The 23,007-nt window shown below is 35.5% G+C and overlaps 1 protein-coding gene across 1 annotated transcript in view; it reads left to right on the top strand.

Moving 5' to 3' along the window:
• The first annotated feature begins 2,652 nt into the window (after positions 1 to 2,652).
• LOC149780909 (SH3 and PX domain-containing protein 2A-like) overlaps positions 2,653 to 23,007 on the top strand; it is a 42,314-nt gene continuing 21,959 nt past the window's right edge. Inside the window, exons 1-2 of the mRNA XM_089938007.1 lie at positions 2,653 to 3,153; positions 5,442 to 5,539. Of these exons, the coding sequence (XP_089794133.1) occupies positions 2,859 to 3,153; positions 5,442 to 5,539 (393 nt within the window). The 5' untranslated portion in view covers positions 2,653 to 2,858. The remainder of the gene's footprint in view (positions 3,154 to 5,441; positions 5,540 to 23,007) is intronic.

Raw genomic sequence — 23,007 nt, forward strand, 5'->3', positions numbered from 1 at the left:
GAATTTTATATATCATAATTATCCTATTGTACTCACTTATAATTCAAGTCCAACTGCAAACTGAAGAGACCCATCTCTGCCGTCGTATACTGCAGGTGTGGATTTATCCCTTTTGTTAGGAATAATCATTGGCGAAGACTGTCATCTTCCGTGCATTATGCGATGGCAGGTTAGGTTTTGTTTACTGTTGCACTCGGCTTATCAACGAGTACATAATCAGGTCAACTGGAAGAGAAAACAATTTTTGAGATTAGGCTGATATTATTTGTTTTTAGATGTAAATAAGCAGTTTCCTTGCATGTTTAATTTTGGATTGAGTAAATGTGTGAGAGCGTATGGACGAACGATAGCGTTGTTCTTGTGACTTCAAAGAAATGTCTGATGTATAAACTCCTGTTCTTCTGTTCATTGATATAGTGGCAGTCAGATCAATTATTTTTCCTGACAACAATTAAGTACGAAATTGCATAAAAATAACCAGAGAACGTAAGGTTTTACTTATATTTAAATTCACATCTTCACCCGATCACAGTAATGTGTCTATTGCGAAGCTGAGATACACAAAAACATATCTTTAATGTTTTCAGTAAAACGTATTTGCCATGAACGAGTTATCTAACATGATCGAAAATAACAATATACTTATATTTATTTCGAAATTTCTCCGTTTTTACTTTGGAAAATGGTGTGCTAGGATGTCTGCTGATTGTGCATAACAAAGATTTCAAGATTGATCAAATAATGTATTTGTAATAACTTTCATTTGATTTGCGCGATAAAGACGCTTTTAAACTTCTAGTCGGCAACTAAGGCTTTTTTCACCAATGAATGCTTCATTCTTTAGTCGACTTTCCAGCAGGGAAGGTCTTTGACATATTAAAAGACAGTGGTTTACAGTCCACCCCATTCCTCACGACATATGCTTTCGTCCTCGTTACTTGTGAATCGGATGAAAAGATTGTGGGCCATCTACTTGTCGCCTCACCCGGTCTCCGAATGTCAAGCAATAACAAAACCCATATATGTCAGATGCTATCTACCATGACCTTTAGTGTTAATTGACATTTAGTGGTAAATTAACACTTTAACGTATTACCGAATGTCAGTCATACTTAACACTTGCTGATAACTATGGACCGCCGACCAATAATATGGCCGGCAAAAGTGTGAGCAACACGTGATTGACGAACGCACTGAAAGTTTGTCGGACATCCAAGTCTGATGTCCGCCACCTAGCCCAAACCAAAAAAAATGCAAAACAAAATTAACAAAATGCTACTACTAATTCATATGGGTCAAGTGTCAAAATAAAATGCACTGATTTTATGTTATGTCCTGTGCTAATGAGCAGGTATGGTTATTTTGTCCTGGTGATCGGTCAACTGAATCAAATTTTAATAACACTAAGAAAAATCAGAGAAATAAACGAATAACTATTGCATTTACTTAATGAGTATTTTCTGTTCTTTTCCAGATCGTTTGCAACGTATTTCTTCAATATATCTCAGTGTTTATAAAATGATTCTTCGAGAGATATACATTATTTACTGTCTATAAAATGATTCTTCGAGAGATATACACTATTTACTGTCTATAAAATGATTCTTCGAGAGATATACATTATTTACTGTCTATAAAATGATTCTTCGAGAGATATACATTATTTACTGTCTATAAAATGATTCTTCGAGAGATATACATTATTTACTGTCTATAAAATGATTCTTCGAGAGAGCTATACGCCGATGCTTATAGCCGCAGGCAAGTGCATGACAAGATGTATAGCAATTCAGTTTGGGTGAAAGCGAACAAAAGTTTAGGTCTGTTCAAATTAAAACTGAATAGCACACTTAAGTCGTGCGTAGTCATGTACATCATTCAAAAAGTATTTTATTTTACCATTAAAAACATCTTAAAAGTGTTCGTAAACCCTGAATCAAGAATTTAAAATGGGACTAAACGGTTTGTTAACTTTACGGATATGTGTTTTCTTTTCCATGACAAAACGATGGCTGGTGCCAAAGACAGCATGGACTTGTATATTGTTGTTGTTGTAGGGTTTAACGCCATTTTTCAGCACACGATAGGCTATAAATGGCGGCCAGTATTAATGGTGGAGGAAAATCCCGGGAAAAACCCCGGAAAGAATCACTGACCCACGAGAAGCTACTGGCAAGCTTTCTCACATACCCACAATGGCTAAATCCGAGACTCGAACCCACGCAGACAGATGTGAGACGGCAGTGATCCGTAACGGAGAGCACTTTAGACCACTCGGCCACTCGGGGCCCCCTGTCTTGTATGTGAGCACTGTGTTATGTTTGCCCATTTTAGATCGAGACCATATTTTATTAATGTTATCCACAAGAGATATTAAGTACCAATCAGTTTTATATCATTATTTATTTCATCTCAAGGACGAAGGATCTCTACGCACACCTTTAACCTCACGGTAAAGTCATCCATTTAACTCAAACTCGCTGCCATTGCAAATGTCAAATAAAATAAAAGTCTTAATTTTTGGATATATCTGTCTTCGTTTTATACATCAGAAGTAACCGCTACTGTGTCACACTATCTGCAATGTAAACTTTGTCCTGTGGTCATGCTCTTCTATCAGTAAGGGGGCGTGCAGTGTTTACATGACTCGTACATGCACACCGCAATCCATACAGGTATGTTTATCATAATTGAAAGGTACATAATGAAATTACACAAGAAATTAACATAGTTATTGCACGTACAATGTGATCTTTGTTAATATGGTCTTCATATATTTTGAACTGAGTATATGACGTATTTTATTGTTATAGAGATTAATTGTAAAACTATGTAATGTAATTTGATAAAACTGTAAGATGAGCTACAAAGAAATCGTTCAATATGGTGAGGATTGGGTCTACTCTAGCGTCTCTTCTGACATAAAAACGTCAGTTGTGTGTGCCAATGTCACAGGATTCGTGGAAAAGAAAATGACATTCCGAACGGAATATTTATTTGTGGTGGAGGTATACTGGTCTAACAAACAAACTACTTTTATCAAACGGACGTATAGAGATTTCGTTAATTTTTGCGAAGATATTCAGGATTATTTTGTAAGACTGGATGCAGAGAGCACAAGTTTGAACCCCGTGTATATACCACATTTAGAGGGTAAGTCTCCCAGTTGTTAACTAAATTGTTCTTTGATCGTCCATATATGTATGTATGTATGTATGTGTGTGTGTGTGTGTGTGTGTGTGTGTGTGTGTGTGTGTGTACGCATGCATTTATCAATCAGTCACTACGTTATTTCGTCCTTGACAAAAGAGTTTAAAACGTGCAAACAACTTATAACTTGTAATCATACATTTTGAAGTTTACATGTACACATAGCAGAAGCTATTCGCACGGCCGCCGTGTACTTTAACTGGGAAAGGCTATTCACACGGCTTTCGTATACATCAGCTGGAAAGATTTCGTATGGTCTCCGTGAATTTATGTATAATTTACATAAAGCTTTTCGTACGGTTCGTAACTGATCTGTAAAACTGACTTTTCTGCAACTGATTCCATTTAATTTCATATTTTCAAGTTACTGATGTCCTTCACCTCTGGTAGAAATATATATTTTGAATAAACATTGAGTGAACTTCGTTGGAGAACATTCTACTATTGTCACCCAAGTGATGAAATTTGTCCGTTATTCACTCAGAACCAACATATTTTCTTATTACTTTACTGCTCAAAAATAAGTTGACGAGCTAACGTTTATCAAGAGTTTGAAAGTACCCGATTTCTTAGGTAATGTCAGCTGTTTATCGTATATTTTCTGCAATATTTTGTGTATATTCGCACAGAAAATCTGATTAACATAATTCTTTCTTAATTCAAAATAATAAAGCATACAATGGGAAACAAATAAGGTTGGGATTCGATCCTGGATCTTGTACGTGAAAGATTGAGTGATTGAAACCCTGGAAGATGAAATTCTTTGCTTGTCGCTGTCAACTGAGAAAAAAAAGTTTGTACTTAAAGTAAAATTAAATTACCAGTTTTCTTTTCTCTTGGGAAAGCTGCAAATTTACGGACATGCCTTTAAATGTGTTTACACCATAACATAACTATTATAATCCAAACTGTAATGCAGACGCCGGATGCGGTCTTAGTGACAAATAGTCTTTCTAACATTTAGTACACGGGAAACCGTACGAATAGACACTTTCCGTGCACAAACGATTAGAAAGGTGGATTTACGTTATCGGTGAACATTATTTCATTTCGTTATGGTCTGTATACATTTAAGTTCTTTAGCGTTTTCGCTTATATATGTATGCAGCCATCCACCTTTCATCTATGCACTCATCTATTCATCAACCTATTCGCCAATCCTTGTCATTATTCATTAATCCATTCGCCAGTACATGTCTTTATCCATGCTTCCATTCGTCAATCTATGGCATTATTCTTCCATCCATCAATTTAAATATGCATTCAGACCTACATATCCCCTATTAATAAATGAAGCGAAAAGATACTAGTAGCATTGTATATGTACAATCTGCATGTTGGCTTCAAAATAATGTATCACCTATAGATAGTATCCAGTCATCATATACTATGATTGCTCAATTATATTAATATTTACTTAATGAATGTTTCAGTTTATTCGGGTCAAATGATTTTGAGTGAGTCGGTTTTCAGATTTTCTAACGCTTCTTCGTCATTGTAATTATCTGATCAAGAAAAGGATTTAGGTATTTCAAACATTCAGACAAACCATAGAATGGATTAAACATCGTCCATCGAATCGATATAAAATATCACATGGGATTAATCCAACCAACATTTGCTAAATGTTACCCAATGTCATCAGTATTATCAAAATCAACAACGGCAAGAAAGACATATGTTTATGATGCTTTCAGAACAATCAATATAGTCTGTCTGTCTGAAATTAAATTTAATTCATTATCATCGATTGTAGATCAAGATCTCGTGCCGTATGCTGATTACCCTTGAAGGTAATTTTCTCTGGTTCTTCAATATCGGATATAGGCATGGCGTTATTCTTAGGGAAAACTGATGAGCCAGAGAAAGTCATCGATCAAGGCAGGGAAAGGGGGTTTGAACCCTGTTCCCAAGAAGAAACCTGAAACAAGTTGAACGTCTTTTGGTGATCAGTACATACGTGTGTTTGCATGCTTGTTTTATATTTATTTATTTTGTTATTTTTTGTGTGAGTAATGAATGTAACTAGGCTGATAGGTTGGTAGGGAGTTACATTAGCAGACTGATAGGTATATATACAAATAGGCATGCGTGTAAATACACAGCGTGTATGCAATCATTGATGATTTTCTCCACATCTTGCCATCTGTTTACATAATATACACATGTACATATTCACTCAGCCTAACTCATTATACACATCTTTACAATAACTGAAATATTCATTCTAGGTACAAACCTTTTCCTCCGCAACACACGCGATTTAGCGGAAACTAGAGAGCTGGAACTTCATTCCTTTGTTAAAGACCTCTTACATGGAAATCCATTGGTATATATCTATCTTCTATTATTCAACTTTTTATTTACAGTTTCTCTAATGTCTTCTGTTCAAATCTTAAATTTGTCTCACGTAATACCAATTTCATATCATGGGCGTGACAGAACTGCAGAGACCATGACGATGTCATATCTAGCACGATATTTCACCCCACCCCACCTCCAAATATGAGTTGATACTGATGGACTATTTGTATGTATGATCTCCACTGTTCATTAAAATGTGCACATTTGCTGTATGCATATCTGTCAGGAACACACCCGTGTACAGATTAGACACTTCACGTTCTTTGGTAACAAGCGAAGGAAGCCACGATAAATCAAAATGGCCACATAGGGTTGTGTAATTCCATGTGGATGTACATGTCGTCAAACAAAAGATCTCATCCGGAAATAGTCTGTACATATCGCCAAAAGGGCCCTTCATCTGACTGTATCTCACAAGACGCGAGAAATACCGAAAAATGTATCAAATGCACACCAATACGTTACGGGCAGTTCTTTATGCAATACTCAATTAAATGAATCGGTGATATCAGTCCCACAAATCGTCCATCAGTATCAACACAAATTTGTGGGGCTGATTGATCTGGCTATGTCATATCAGAAAATTTTTAAGGCGCAGATTATTTTGTTATTATTTTTAAATACGTATATATAAAATTTAAAAAAAAGTAAAGTTTAGTCTCTGTTATATAGAAGCTAATTAAGAAACCCAAAGCTGTTTTTCTGGGGTATTTTTGCTGATAATGCTAACTAAATGCCTGTATTGAAGCTGTTTTCTACTCCAACTTAACTCAGATATACTGAACCAACTCTGTTAATTTCAAAACTTTCAGTCTTGCGAAAAACCTGTTGTTTGATCCCACGATAAACTGTACATTCAAAATTATAAATTGTATGAAAAGAAACAAGTGAATATGTAAAAGAACATTTCGTTATGGACGTTATGGTTTGATTGAAAATATATGCTCTTTGTGCGTACTTTAGAATTCTAATTTTGACGAGAACGTGTATTAGTATGATAAATGGAGTCTGAGATCTCGGTTCCAGATCTAGGTCAAACCTTCTACTCCCCATACAATTGTTATCACGAACGTGCGCAAGCCCTACAGGCAAAGGTGCCATGATGGGATCCATGTGAGAGGTAAGTCATGTGAGTGAAGACTTTAACATAGATCAATAACTGAACAAACCTCTTTCATTCCTGTCGACCACTCGATTACGAAAACGAATGAGTGCAATACGCGTGAGCGTCATAAGTGAAGTCCTTATAAGGCGCCCCAATACAAACGTAACTAGGCACTTTCAAACTTCCTGGCAGACTGACCAATATGCACTGGCAAACATTTACTCACTTTTCACCGCTTGAAAACTAGCTTCTTCATTTGGGTCGCAAACGCCTCGTTTCCGTATCTACGCGCCAATTCGACGTTGGTTTTCCATTTCAAAAAGCACCATTTCAAACTGTACCAAGCTCACAGTTTTATCTTCAGTAGCCATCGAGCAACGTTAGTAATTGTATTGAGACCACTTTGAACTGTTGCCAGAAGTTTCGAATAAAAACGTATTCTATAATACAAACGTAATAAAATAATTTTGCTAGCTCCGTCTGCGACAACGTTGACAATAAATCGGATTTGTGCAGCCGTTGTTCCGCTTCGATTATTTTTTCACGTCGGTAATTTTGTGGGTTTATCATAGTTATATTATTAATGTGATCACGAAGTATTTCAGGTGTAACACGCACACGCGTTTCTGACCAATTACTCGTTTTTACTGATAGATGGTTCAATCGTTCATGCTTCAACACGTGAAATGATGTCGTTAGTTAGCAATCGCTAACAAATCGATGGGGCCCCATTTACATCTTCTGATGTGTTCTTGCCCATTGCGCACTGAATGCCTGAGAGTTTCCAGTCGATCAGTAAGGTAGTGGAGGTCACACAGTTCTCCGTGGCCATCTCCTAGATCCTTCTCCTCGATGTAGTTGCTTTTTCGGTAGGTGTTTATCCGCTTCTCAATACATGGCTAAATTTGTTTGCCGATTAAATTCACGTGTAAGTAAAGGTTCATGCAGAAGCTTAGCTGAGATGAAAATGCACGTTTTTGTTGATAAAACTGTTTTCTTTTAGCTTCTTTCTCCGCTTTTGCCTCATTTATTCTTCGCTCGATAACACCTTTCTGTCCAGGGAACATTTCGTCTGTTTCTCGATAATACCTTCATGGATTGAGGACAGATCTGCCACTGAAGGTTTTTCGGAGGGTTCAGGTTCGTTTGAATGTCTGGGTTCAGGTTCGGTTTTGTGGGGAAAAAAATCGTATGGCAATTTTGGGGTCAAGGGTCTACGACTGATTTCCATAGGCGGACTTAGACGAGATCATTTCTCGTTTATAATGGTCTGGTATAAATTATTTCCAAAATTCAATAACTGTTTAATGGTTCCCATACGGAAATTCCTTACGCGCTTTATTATAAAGAATCCACGCATCATCTTTAATCCAAGCCTATGATTTTTCCATAAACTCCTCAAATACACACTTCGGCCGTAAATCGGTTATTTGTTGAGGAATGTACCTTCTTTGGTAGTCACACGATCCATGATCCCCACCTGCCCAGCTAACAATTCCACGTTGCTACAACGTTGCAGCAACGTTGTGGTAAGGTTGTGGCAACGTTGTCAAATAATGTTGTGGCAACGTGATTTGGTGAACAAGTGGGAACGTTGCTACAACGTTGTTGTCTAACGTTATTAAATAACCTTCCTACAACATTCTTACAACATTCAAATCCTATATGGAAATCTGATGAAACCGGCTTGTGTTTCTGAAACACATATTCCGTACTTTTGGCAAGAATGTCCAAAAATCGACAACATTACAAAAATTTCAACATTACCATCCAGCTAGGAGTTGCGGTAGCAGGAATGTCAAGACTGCCATTGTGACAGTATTAGGTGTCAGTTCTGCACCATTTTCATTCATGACAAACCAAACATCACCAGTCATTTGACCATAATAATAATACTAATAGGAATAGCACTCTGTATTCATTGATGCGTGACAACTCTCACAAATCAGTTGAAAGTTGCACATATAATAATGCACTCTTCACAATACAGAATTTTTATTTATCATTTCATGCACTTAAAAAGAATCTTAGATTAAGTAGTAATGATACTAATTTAATAAAAATCCATATGTCCATTCTGAAGTTTGCAATCAGTTTCAGTGCAGGTGTTTTAACACGGATTATATGCAAACACTGCTTTCTGTTCATTGTATGAAATCCTCTTGGTAGGTAGTTTTCCTAACAGACTTTACAGCAGGGCCTTCCATTAGATTTAAATGGGACATGTGAGTTCACAAAGTAGGCAGGGGTTTGGGGAGATCTACTCCAATGGGGATAAAAAAAAAAAAAATTAGGTAGCAGGGTGTAATGTAAAAGTAGATGGGTAAACCACACTGCTTTTGCCTGATAAGGAATCCCCTGAATTTGCAGACTGAAGGTTCAAACATTTGTTCTTAAAAGACAAAAAGGAAAAAGGAAACAATACAACATATATTTTAATATCACGTTTTGTTTATTTTCTAGATTTAATTAAGATTAGGACTCAGAATTAGTCTCCTCCTCCACTCTAAATAGTATCTCTTTCTTCTTCTGCTCAGGACCTGCAAATTAAAAAATAATTTAAAAGTCACATATCATCTCAGCACCGCTTACATATGCAGAAGTCACATTAACTAGCATTATTAAACTTTATGAAACTTTCTTCACTGCACTTGTGCTTCCCTTAATATTGTTAAGCCAAGTTACAAGATAACTTTATACTTATGTGTCATTTCAGGCAAGTGGATGGTGAAATCAATTTGCGCAAAGATGAATTTATTTTGTCCAAATATTGTATGTGAATAAAAATTCCAAGTGGAAGCACTTGTCCTATCAGACAAGATGGATGAAAATTGTAGTTAGCTGTACTCAAGCTTTAATAGTCCTGGAAACTATGATAAGCTGATTTTGTTTGCAAATTAGAAATGCATCCACAACATAAATCAGCATAGAGGTCTTACAGGTAGGACTAACCTAGACCCATCAACTTCAAATGTAAACAAGTTCTTCCATCTTATTAATTAGTAAATATACTGCATAGCTAATGACAGATGTCTTTCATATGTGCTGTGTTTATAACTCACAAAAAGATCATGTACATAATTTATAGCTGAAAACATGCCTGTATTATAGATTATTTACAACCATGTTCTGTAATTATCAAAATTTAATCTTTAATATGCATTTTCTATTTTCACAGCTATGTAAATCAGCATATGTATACATGTGTCTAAGCATACATTCATTTGAATTTCACTTGTGATTGAAATCAATTTATATTACTTGGTGTTTATATAAATAAATAAAAATTGGTCAAGAACGATAAATCTTACGCTCTTGAGCTAAGCGCGCGTAATTCGAAATGCTAGCCTATGGAACGCCAGAGCTGTCTTAAGATGAGAATATTTATTATATGCTGTGCTTTTGTACTTATATGATGTGCAAACTTCATTATATGCTGTGCTTTTGTACTTATGTGATGTGCAAACTTCATTATATGCTGTGCTTTTGTACTTATATGATGTGCAAACTTCATTATATGCTGTGCATTTGTACTTATATGCTGTGCAAACTTCATTATATGCTGTGCATTTATACTTATATGATGTGGAAACTTCATTATATGATGTGCATTTGTACTTATATGATGTGCAAACTTCATTATATGCTGTGCTTTTGTACTTACATGATGTGCAAACTTCTTTATACGAAACTTCATTATAATGAGATGGCCGATAGCTGCCGCCATAATACAACATCAAAGTAACATGAATCTGTCATCAACTTGTTATTAGCAAGTGTGAATTTCATTCATGTCATAATTAATTGCTTTTAGACTCCCAGCTAACTTTCCAGCTAGAATGCCCCTATTTCAGTTCCCTGTGTTTGAAAGCTAGCTTTAAATATGGCATTTAATAATAATAATAATAATAACAATAATAATAATAATAAACTATCTTTAACGAGGATAACACATTTGGTCATGGCTGACCCATCTGCCATGTGGTCCTCAGTTTTTGTAATAAAATAATAAAAATAGACGTTCATGCACATAACCATGTATCGTCGCACACTCATTCGTACATATTTGACATGAATGACTATGTGTGACTATACTGGGAAACATACAAATATATATCAATTATGGATATGATTTTAAAGTTTTCTGTTCAGAGCTTTTAATTTATCATTCCAGCTGGTCTAGAAAGAATTTCTTTAATGATAATTTAAAAGAAGCAAGGGATGTTGAATTACGTATCCTCATTGGTAAGGAATTCCATACAGTAGGTGCTGATACAGAAAATGAGCTTTTGTAATGATTGGTTTTCGACCAAGGAATCTGGAGATCGTTGTTTGTCGTCTGGTTTTCGACCAAGGAATCTGGAGATCGTTGTTTTGTCGTCGATCGGAGATTACACTCAGTATTTCATGATCTTAGTTCAATTATGTTAGAGATATAATCTGGAGAAAGACCGTTTAAAGACTTGTATGTCATGATTCCTTTAAAATAAAGAATAGGTATAGGTAGCCATTTCAGACGTGAAAACAAAACATTTGAGGGAGTCATAACAGGAAGTTTCAGTATTATTCGGGCTGCCCTTTTCTGGTGTCTAACAATTCTGGACAGATTATAATTTAATGTGTTTCCCCATATGGTACAGCCGTAATCTATCAGTGGTAGTATATAACCCGAAAAATAAATTTCAAGTGAGTGTGGAGGTAGAAATTTTGAAAGCAATTTTAATAGAGTTATTCTTTTGACTACCATTGCACATAAGTGATCGATATGCGCATTCCAGCTGAGGTGTTGATCAATGTAGATACCAAGAAGTTTTTGATTTTTGACAATAGATACTCTAAGCCATTTTGAGTTAGAAGTAAATCCATGTTAGTAGATAGACGCTGCCTTGTTCCAATTGTCATACATTTCGTTTTAGAGATGTTAATATGCATTTTGTTTTGATGACACCAAACTGATATATTGTTGAGATCGGTTTGAAATTTATTTTTAATGGAGTCTAGAGATTTATCAGATAAATACAATGTCGAATCGTCAGCGATAAGATCTGTGTTAGCGTGCGCTGGATACAAGGCTAAGTCATTGATAAATAGTAGAAAAAGAAGAGGCCTTAATATTAATATAGATCCTTGAGGAACACCGCATAAGATATGACTTGGTTCGGATATATGTTTACCCGTGCAAACAACCTGGTGTCTGTTTGTGAGATATGACGTGAACCAGGTAACTGAGTTTGGAGAAAACTTTTTGGCTGAAAGTTTTTTAATGAGCACCGAATGGTCAACCAAATCGAATGCTTTTTTAAAATCAATGAAGATTGCACCAGTAAGTTCACCTGATTCTACTGCTAGTAGCCATTGGTCTATAAGTTTTGTCACTGCAGTCTGACATGAATGATTCTTTCGAAAACCTGATTGTGATCTATGGAGGAGTTGATACTTGTCAAGATATCTGAAAATATGCTTGCTGACATGTTTTTCCATAATTTTTGAAAGTACGGATAGAACAGATATGGGTCGATAGTTGGATGGGTCATTCTTTTCATTTCACTTATAACTTGCAAATACGTTTGCTAACTTCAATGACTGCGGGAATTTATTGGAAGTGATACTACAGTTAATTATTTCTTTCAACGACTCTGAGATGGATAAAGCCGACATTTTCAGAGTTTTGCTGTGAATTCCATCTAGACCAGCTGATTTGTTTGTATCAAGTTTATTTAAAATATCAAAAGTGTCATTTATTGTTATTAAGGGAATGTTGAAACAAACATGATCGGGTACCCTTTCATTCACGAATTTAGTAAGTTTGTCTAAATTAGGCTCTGTATTCTTAGACCTTTCAAGCGTTTGGGATATATTAGTAAAAACAATGGTTCAGCTGGTTTGCAATATCGAGCTCTTCAGTATATTTAGTGCCATCAACTATAATTTCACATGGAGCTAGAGGTGCAGGTTTCGTTGAAGTTAGATTTCGTAAGCGATTCCAGATGGATCTGTTATCGGACTTTGATGTGATGGCTTCTTTGAAAAAGGAGCGTTTGTGTTTTACAATGATTGATTTGACTTTGTTTCGCCATAAACAACAGTTTGTGAAGTCTTTATGTTTATGGTAGTAGTTTCGTTTGCGTTGTGCCGCTGCGATTTCTTTAGTATACCATTCTTGTTGTTTTGATCGTATGGGAGCATGTTTATTTAGGATAGTAAGGAAACAGTGATTCCAGTTAGACAAGTCATAATCTGGGTCTATGTTAGGGAAATATATTGCGTTAATGTTTTGTGATAGTTCGGAGAGAAATTCATTTTCAGAAACGTTTTTGAAACATCTGTACTGCATGTAGAAGTGTAAGTTGTTTTTCTTTGCGCTCTGTTGCTTACGAGTTGCACATATAGAATAGTGATCACTAATAGGGAAACATGGTATGTTTATCTCGTAGAGATTGGTTGGATGGGTAGTATAGATGTGGTCGATCAGACTAGAAGTACAGGCTGTTACTCTTGTTGGAGCATATATTACCTGTGTAAGGTCGTGCAGTTGTATCATATGTAGCCATTTAGTGTTAGTATCAGAGATGAGGTCAATATTAAAGTCTCCCATGATAATTACTTCATTGTTGGAAGATAAAGCAGCCTCTAACTCGTGTTCAAATTGGTCAGTCCATGAGGAGAGGGAGTTTGGGGGTCGGTATGCTGAGCAGATATAGAGTGATTTGCTATTGAGGAAACTTAACTCGATCCATATTGATTCGATAGTAGAATTTTCAAAATCTGTTCTTCTCTTGTATGTTAAGTTAGTTTTATATTGTATTGTGCATAATAGATTGTAGGTGATATTTTGTACCAAAATAAGATTAGCTGACTGTTATTGTTATGTGTTTGATTGACATGCACTCCAAATACATTGTCTGAATAGTGTTGTGATTTTTTTTACAAGAATATTTAGCTTTATCTTGAAGACACGGAGTATGTAATATAATCAAGAATTCCAAGAGGAAGAAATGATAAGCATTCTATATTATTTGTATTCAGTATTTTGTAATATCACATATTCAGTGTATCACATACCTACACATACTAATGTCAGCCTCAGTTTGATATCTCTCTCTCTCTCTCTCTCTCTCTCTATATATATATATATATATATATATATATATATATATATATATATATTACATAGCTTTATACCACAGTCAAAAAAAATTATGTTTATAGTATCAGTTAAGTTTAAGTTCAATAACAGTTCAATAGCAATAAGTTCAATAACAATGCTGTCTTCAAAATCAATTTTGACAATTTGTTTTATTTACATATCATCAATAGGAGAATAAATATCAAGTTCGTTAATTGGATGGGGAGGTAACATAAATACGTAAGCCAAGTCGGCAACTCATTTGCAGCCCAAGTTACGCATTTGATCTCCAATGCTCATCTAACTGTGACAGGTAGTCACCAACATGCCAACCTGTTTTCAAGCCTAACTCAAAGTAAATCTAAACCACATTATAGATTTAGCTTATGTATGAATTTATAAATGCTAGGCTTGTGATAATTAGGTTCATGCTTTCTACCTTAAAAATTGGGGCGGGGGGGGGGGGGCGTCAAAATACGAAACCATCCAGTGAGACCTTGAGCTAACTCAAACATGCTAACTATGTAAGGCTGCATCTGATTGGAGGTTGAATTCTTTGGCTGGATCTGCAACTTGCAAGGTTCGATATATTAACTCAAATTTGATTGGTAGTTTAATACTCTTGTAGAAATTTAACTTGTAATATGCAACCAAGATTGAATAAATGTAATTGAGGGCTGAATTCACAATAACTTAATTCTTTAAGCTGGGAATATTTGGTGTTAACTATTATTGGAAATGCTAATTGAATTTAATAAAACGCTCTTATTAGTTGGCAGATTGGAAATTGTTTGTTTGGTGTTGAGGGTCTATCCTAAATTTCTTTTTACTTTTGCCTCGTCCAGACAGACCAATTAAGAAGTGTGACACTCAAACATAAACACGGAACTGTAGTGGTACCATTCATACAGTTCAGAATCTCGACATTCGAGACTTAACCAGTCGCAAAAGCACCTGATGCATAGGCGACTTTAATTTTTTTTATCATTCATTCAATTCCGTTAACTAGCAGTAATAACAAGATTTCAAGATGCCTGCTGTGGTAGCCATATTAAATGTCGGAGTAACACCATTTTCATTAACAACCGAGTAGACCATAGAATGAACATGTGTGCATAAAGTGTCATGATAATCCTCCAAATTAGATTACGATAAGTGGTGATAATAAATATACTAATGGACAGGCAACATGCCATCCCAAAAGCTCATCTTTTCTTTAATAACTTGAAGATAAGAAAAGAAATTATGCACATATAATAAACCTTTTGAAGAAAAAATCATTACTCTCAATTAAAGGTTTTGAAAATATGCATAAGTAGTATTCATTTACTAGTTTGATTGCAGTTCAGCAACAAGATGACATCACACATGATATATATATATATATATATATATATATATATATATATATATATATATATATATATATATATATATATATATTTACAGGCGTCGAAATTACTGGTAGTCGTCTAGTCCAAGACTAGTACAATTTCTGTCCGACTAGTAATTTACATAATTTCATTAGTTCAATGGCTAGTTCTCTTGATACCTGTCTGACAGTATGTTGTGTGAAAGACTAGCAAAGTATTGAAAGATCAGCAGGACAAGTAAATTTCTCACTCTACTAGTCCTTATGGCTACAAATTTGTTTCCAATTCTAAGCATGTATGTTGTTCATTTCAAATGAACTTCATGAATCAAATAATTTGAAATGATGAGACTTCTTAAAATGTATTTTCTGATTTTTATTTCCAAGTGAGCAGACGTAATATTCTGTTTCAGATGTGTAAACAATCATTGCTTTATTTAAAATTCGAGCTAAAATAATGATGACCAGTAGGTGAATAGAAGAGAAAGGAGACCCCTGTCAGTGTTCTCAGCCAAGTTTTCATAAATGCCTAAGAAATGAGAACAGGTTGAAATATAAAGTATAGCGCTCTACCAACCATGTAATAACTATTTTATGCTACTGCAATATACATGGGTGCATAATCAGTATCTGTTATTTTGTATTGTAATTTATATATACTGGACCGGATTAAGGCCTTTGGGGACCCTGTGCACAGCCAACATAGGGGCCCATAGCTATCCTGCCTTGTCCATATATATGGTTATAGTACTATTAACTATACTGCCTGTGAAATCAGACGATACTATACAGGGCCCCTTGAGCCTTGGGGGCCCTGGCCATGTTGCCCATTTTGCAATATGGATAATCCGGTCCTCTCTGTGTGTGTGTGTGTGTGTGTGTGTGTGTGTGATATATAATGATTTGTGTGTACGCATGACAAGTAAAAAAAAGTATTCTGTCGAAATAAATTTTGTTTCAAACATTATTTCCTTCTGTAATGCAAATAAAAATAAATATGTTGTACATTAGTAGTATTTCCGGTTTGATAGAATTCCCTGTCGCTCTTACCCCATTTATGATTATACAAATATTACATTTGTGGACTTGCCTATATCTTAACACATCTCTCTTCACTCAATAAGGCAAAACAATTATATTCAAAACACTAAAATTCTTACCTATTCATATCACTCCCTGGATATCACAAATACCAAGAAACATTGTACTTATATGTTGACAATAAAGAAACTTTAAATGATTATACCAGTAAAAATTTACAAACATCCAGTACTTAAGGCTGGGACATCGAAACCAGGGAACATGAGAGACCTAGTGGTCTAAAACGATTGCCATACTAGCCGCCATGTATAGCCTATTGTGTGCTGACAACTTGTGATAAATCCACAAAAAACGTCCAAACCAATAACCATGATGTGACTGGCTGCCTGATTCATGAACTATAGTCCCTAATACAAATGTATAACATAATATACCATGGCTATATTAAATGTTACCTCCCCATCCAATTAACGAACTTGATATTTATTTTCCTATTGATGATATGTAAATAAAACAAATTGTCAAAATTGATTTTGAAAACAGCATTGTTATTGAACTTATTGCTATTGAACTGTTATTGAACTTAAACTTAACTGATACTATAAACATTATTTTTTTTACTGTGGTATAAAGCTATGTAATATATATATATATATATATATATATATATATATATATATATATATATATATATATATATATATATAAAACTGAGGCTTGGAATTCTTGATTATATTTCAAGATAAAGCTAAGTATTCTTGTAATAAAAAAATCACAACACTATTCAGACAATGTATTTGGAGTACCTGTCAATCAAACACATCACAATAACAGTCTGCTAATCTTATTTTGGTACAAAATATCACCTATAATCTATTATGCACAATACAATATAGAACCCCCATATTTAAAGCTAGCTTTCAAACACAGGGAACTGAAATAGGGGCATTCTAGCTGGAAAGTTAGCTGGGAGTCTAAAAGCAATTAATTATGACATGAATGAAATTCACACTTGCTAATAACAAGTTGATGACAGATTCATGTTACTTTGATGTTGTATTATGGCGGCAGCTATCGGCCATCTCATTATAATGAAGTTTCGTATAAAGAAGTTTGCACATCATGTAAGTACAAAAGCACATCATATAATGAAGTTTCCACATCATATAAGTATAAATGCACAGCATATAATGAAGTTTGCACAGCATATAAGTACAAATGCACAGCATATAATGAAGTTTGCACATCATATAAGCACAAATGCACAGCATATAATGAAGTTTGCACAGCATATAAGTACAAATGCACAGAATATAACGAAGTTTGCACACCATATAAGTACAAATGCACAGCATATAATGAAGTTTCCACATCATATAAGTATAAATGCACAGCATATAATGAAGTTTGCACATCATATAAGTACAAATGCACAGCATATAATGAAGTTTCCACATCATATAAGTATAAATGCACAGCATATAATGAAGTTTGCACATCATATAAGTACAAAAGCACAGCATATAAAGAAGTTTGCACATCATATAAGTACAAAAGCACGGCATATAATAAATATTCTCATCTTAAGACAGCTCTGGCGTTCCATACTAGCCTAACGGAAGGCATTTTATCATGGTAACAGCAGCAGAGAGGGTGAACAGACCATAGAATTCCGACAAAACAAATAAAACAAACAAATAAATCATCTCGTAGAAAGGTCAAGATTTTACAAATGAACTTTTCCTTGAGATGTTTATTTTTGCAATGACCGATTGTACTAATAAAACCTCAGTTTGAAATAGTATCTGAAAAAATAAAGTACTCTACGTGTTTATTTATTTCTTGTTTATTTTTTTGACGACCAACGTTGGTAGGTACCCTCTCTGCTGCTCCCCCTGTTACCCAAATATTTTATCAATACCCACACGATATCTTGTTCTTGGATCATGTAAATTTATTGTTATAAATCCATGCGGAGTAGCTTGCGCTCGTGAGAAGAAATTTTTGAATTTAATTATATCCATGTCACCACCACACCAAGTTTGATGAATATTTCGCAACGTGTGTGTGTCTACGCCATTAAACACAACTAAAATGTTGCAGTTGTCTCTGATCACCTTCGGAATTTGTGTATATCGTTGAGTAACATAGATCACGTCTGTATTTTTGTGTCTACCTCGGGAAAATATTCTGGCTGGATTTGATTGTTTATCTAGCATCACATCGTCGTATACAACTAAATTATTAATAAATCCGTCTATGGAATCTATGGATGGTGCTTCATCAATATCGATTATAAACTCTATAACATCATTATCCTCATCCAGTAATCGCGCGTTTTCATTGAAATCTTTAAGTACATCATAACATCGCTGATCATCAACGGATGGTGCTACTAAATACAACTTATCCCATTTCAACCATCTCATTATCAGATTAAGTAATAATTGCGTCTTACCCGATCCAGATGGTCCTATGATAATCATTCTGATGGAGTTCGGTAGCGCAGGATGATGCTTAACTGGCTCTCGCTGCCGAGTTGCTGAGAAATCAATTATATCCATATATATTATAACACGAATTTATATTGTTTACGCTGTAGAGTTAAAACTCCAACTACTGATTTAGCTACGGTTATAACAAAAAATAAAAAAATAGCGTACGGTGGAAAATGTTCTATATGCGGTAGAAAGAAATTTTCATTTTTACCTAATAAGCGCGGTGGTGATATTGCTAATTTGATGTCAAAGTTTCCAGGGGCTCCATGGGCTAAATATAGTGGAGAAAAACATCTACCAGGATATAATTATTGCGGTCCTGGTACTCGACTCGATATCAGGCTCGATAATCAAGATCAACCAAAACCAGGCGAGGAACCAATAAATGCTATTGATCGAGCTTGTCATGCTCATGATGTAGCTTATAAAAGTCAAAATCTACAAGATAGGCATATTGCAGATGTAAAATTAATTCATTCATTAAATTCTATAAAAAATAAAAATATTAGAGAATCATTAGCTAATTGGTTAGTAAGATCCTCGATGAAAGGTAAATTAGCGATTGGGGCTGGTAATTAATAATGGAATCAATTTATTATTCACCGAGAGGATACTGGAGAGGCAAAGCAGCAATTGGTAAACTCGCTGATGCAGCGGCGGTTAAACATTCTACTGCTAGCGCGTGGTTGTCCAGGCAGGCAATATGGCAAATTTATCTACCACGTCCTAAACAAATTCAGTACGCGTATTTCGATGTCAGTGTTCCTAATGAAGTTCATCAAGCTGATATTCTGTTTTTACCGCATGATACTGTGCGTGGAAAAACGTACAAATACGCGCTAACCGTAGTTGATGTTGCAAGTAGATATAAAGAAGCAGAGCCGCTATCAGCGAAAACATCATCTGAAGTAGCCGATGCGTTTGAACGAATTTATCAACGAGGACTCGGACCACAAGGTGGTGGACCACGAGGTGGTCTGCGATGGCCACAGCTACTACAGGTTGATCCTGGTAAGGAATTTCTTGGTCCAGTATCATCGCTGATGAAACAACATAATACCAAAATACGACGAGGTCATACTGCAATTCATCGTGATCAAGCAATTGTTGAGCGATTTAATCGAACACTTGCTGAGCGGTTATTTGGATATCAATACGCGAGGGAATTTATTCAGGATAAAAGATCTCGCGAATGGGTGGCAGCGTGATAGCTGCATTAAATAATGAGATCACACGAACAACCAACATGAAACCCATTAGCGCGGTCACAAAAAAAAATATACCAACACAACGAAAAGATGCTGGAAAACAAAAAATATTAGGTGATGTCACAGTCAGATATTTATATGAGCCTGGTGAACTTGAAGGTGGTAAAGCGAGAGCAACTGATCCTATTTGGAGTGTTACCACACACAAAATATCTACCGTGACAAGATCCACTGGAAGAAATGTAGGCGTTTCCAGACCCGCAATCTACAGATTAGATTCGGCCGCTCCTCAACGTGGATTTACACGTGAACAACTACAAATAATTCCCGCGGATACACAACTACCACCAAAATCACTCCGGTGATTTCGATCACTTAACTAGCACCCAAGGCGCTAGCGCCTCTGCGTCGATTACACTCAAGACAGGTTAACATGGTATTTTCTCGTGTATGACCGCGACTATTATCTTTTCTATCTACGGTAAATTGTCTTGAATCATTACTCGAATACCGCCATAACATTATACAATTACAACTGGTGCAATGATTGTTCTGCTGCTGTTTTAACTCAATAATAAATTCAACATCAAGATCAAAGTCACGTTTATTTTTTTATCAGATTGTTTGTATCCGATTAATTTTTTTCTTATTATATCATCATCGATGATGTTAAATTTATCAACGATTTCAGGAATTATAATTCTACGTAATTGAGATATATTTCTGACCCTCGATACCGCCAAATAAACTAAATTTGACCACTCGATGCGATCGTCTACAATCCAGACTCGTGTGTCAGAAATAGTTAATCCCTGAGACGAGTGGATCGTCATAGCGTATCCCAACACCCATGGAGATTTGTCAGCGTGTATTGCATCTTCGACCACACTGATATCAACGGCGACAATATCATTTAATACGAGATTCTGTTTCCTTGACTCTGTCAAGGGTCCTGGAATATCAACATTAATATTCTGTTTTCGTGTATCTGATGGTCTATAACACAACGGTACGGGTAATTCTGAATATTTTTCTTTATGTAGTTGAAATAACTGTTGTTGTAAAGCGTCTCTGATTATTTTTCTACTTGCTACGATCAAATCGGTGGGTCTCCATGAGTTCAAAAAATCACTCATTGATGTCTCTGAGATCACTCCGCGTAATATTTCACACTGAATTTTGTTTGATTGTAATCTGATTAATTTTTTAAACTCCTTCAAATTTGCATCAAGAGCTCTATGATCATCATCTATTTCTTCGTAATAATCAACGAAATTTTTTAACCAATCATGTGGAGATGGTCCAACAAAAGGCGGAGGTTGACCATGATCGCCACACATTATTATGGCGGTATTTTTCGTCAACAACCAATCAAGAAACGTTTTTAATGTATCCAATGAGACCGTGCATATCTCATCCCAAATAATTATTTTAGGTATATATTTTTCTCCCATCCGTTCAGGAGTCCATGTATCCCCGCGCCACCGAAAGAAACTATGATACGTGCACGATTGTACTTGCCGCTGTTTCATCTCACGTGCAAGTCTATGTGTGGGTGTCAGCACGATTATATCTGAATTTCTAAAAACATTAATCGTTCGAGTTGTTCTGCCGCATCCACCAGGTCCATTGAGATATACTGTCTTATATCTAGTTATTGGATCACTCAACGATGGTGCCTTCGACATTTCTGATATTTTATTACCCTCACGATAAAAATCTCTCACTGGAACATCTGCTGATTCTACATAATTGTGTAATAGTTCCTTTTTTATTCTCCACGAACCCCATCGTTCATCATTACTTGTAAATTTCATAACAGGTTCTAAATATTTACTTGAAATATAAAACGAATCTGTTGCGACTCTGACTGCGGTCTCAGGAAATCTATTAATCATCAATAATAAATTTATAGAAACATAAGCCAACATGGAAGATCTTAGATGAGTATATTGTGGGGATACGTCATTTATGTAACTAACGATCGTACCCAATTTTGTTCCGTCGGATAAATAAACACTCTCTCGATTTACAAATATATTTTTCGCCGTTGTATCAGCGATTATAAAATCGTACTCGGCATCATCTAGAATTAATCGTGCGTGATGTCTTTTATAATCATATGCACCACCTTGAGTAAATTTACCTATAATTTTTCTACCGAGATCTTTTGCGGTTTTGAGTTTATTAGGAATATCATCTCCGGAAATATCAGGATATTTTTCCTTAAACTCGCTAATAACTTCAGAATCTGACATGGGCAACCAAACTTTCGTATGTGCATGATATGATATAATCGCCTCACTGACCACCAACGATGTCAGTATCGCACAATCTAGCATATATCGCAACAAAACTATAGGTGCCCAACGTTTTTCACAAAAATGTCTACCAAACCAAACATAACAAATCTTGTGAATATTTTCGTTAAACTCGAATGATTCAATACAGGCGAATCCAGTCAGATCAAAATCAGGTAATGGTCCATTAATTGCCACTTGCGTCATCTCGTTTGTAGGGTGACCAAATCTTTCAAAGTACACAGAACAATCTCCGCATCCCAGAAAACTTCCTGGATAACATGCAACCATATCAACCGAAATAACATCATTGTAATTGTATTTGGTATTCCATAATCCGCCATGTCCATATTCGACGCAACTTGCGCGTACGTCCTCGAGTAAATCAAATCGTGTTGGTTTCCATGAATTTCGTTCTCTGGCGAAATGAGCCGCAACAGATGGAACGGTAAAACAATTAGTTAGTAATTTGTCAGTATTTTCCGCGTGCTTGCACTGTAAAAACGTCGCAAGATTTTTCATCTCGTCATGGAGGGATTCTGTGCGATATATTTCACCGTTCGGTTTGACAAACTGATCAAATTCACCCTCCTCATTACTTTTAAATAACCATACCGATACAGGATCGGTTTTACTTATTTCGTTGATAAAATCAAACATACTATCTGCCCCAGAATTATCTGGGGGGTAAAATCTAACAGTTCGATCACGTGGAAATATTGTTACCGCGTTAGTCCATGCGTGCCGTTATGATCGATAATATTTATTGGAGCTCCTTTCGAT

This window comes from Sinohyriopsis cumingii, chromosome 16, assembly GCF_028554795.1.
Source record: "Sinohyriopsis cumingii isolate HCF-2022 chromosome 16, ASM2855479v2, whole genome shotgun sequence".
NCBI lineage: Eukaryota > Metazoa > Mollusca > Bivalvia > Unionida > Unionidae > Sinohyriopsis > Sinohyriopsis cumingii.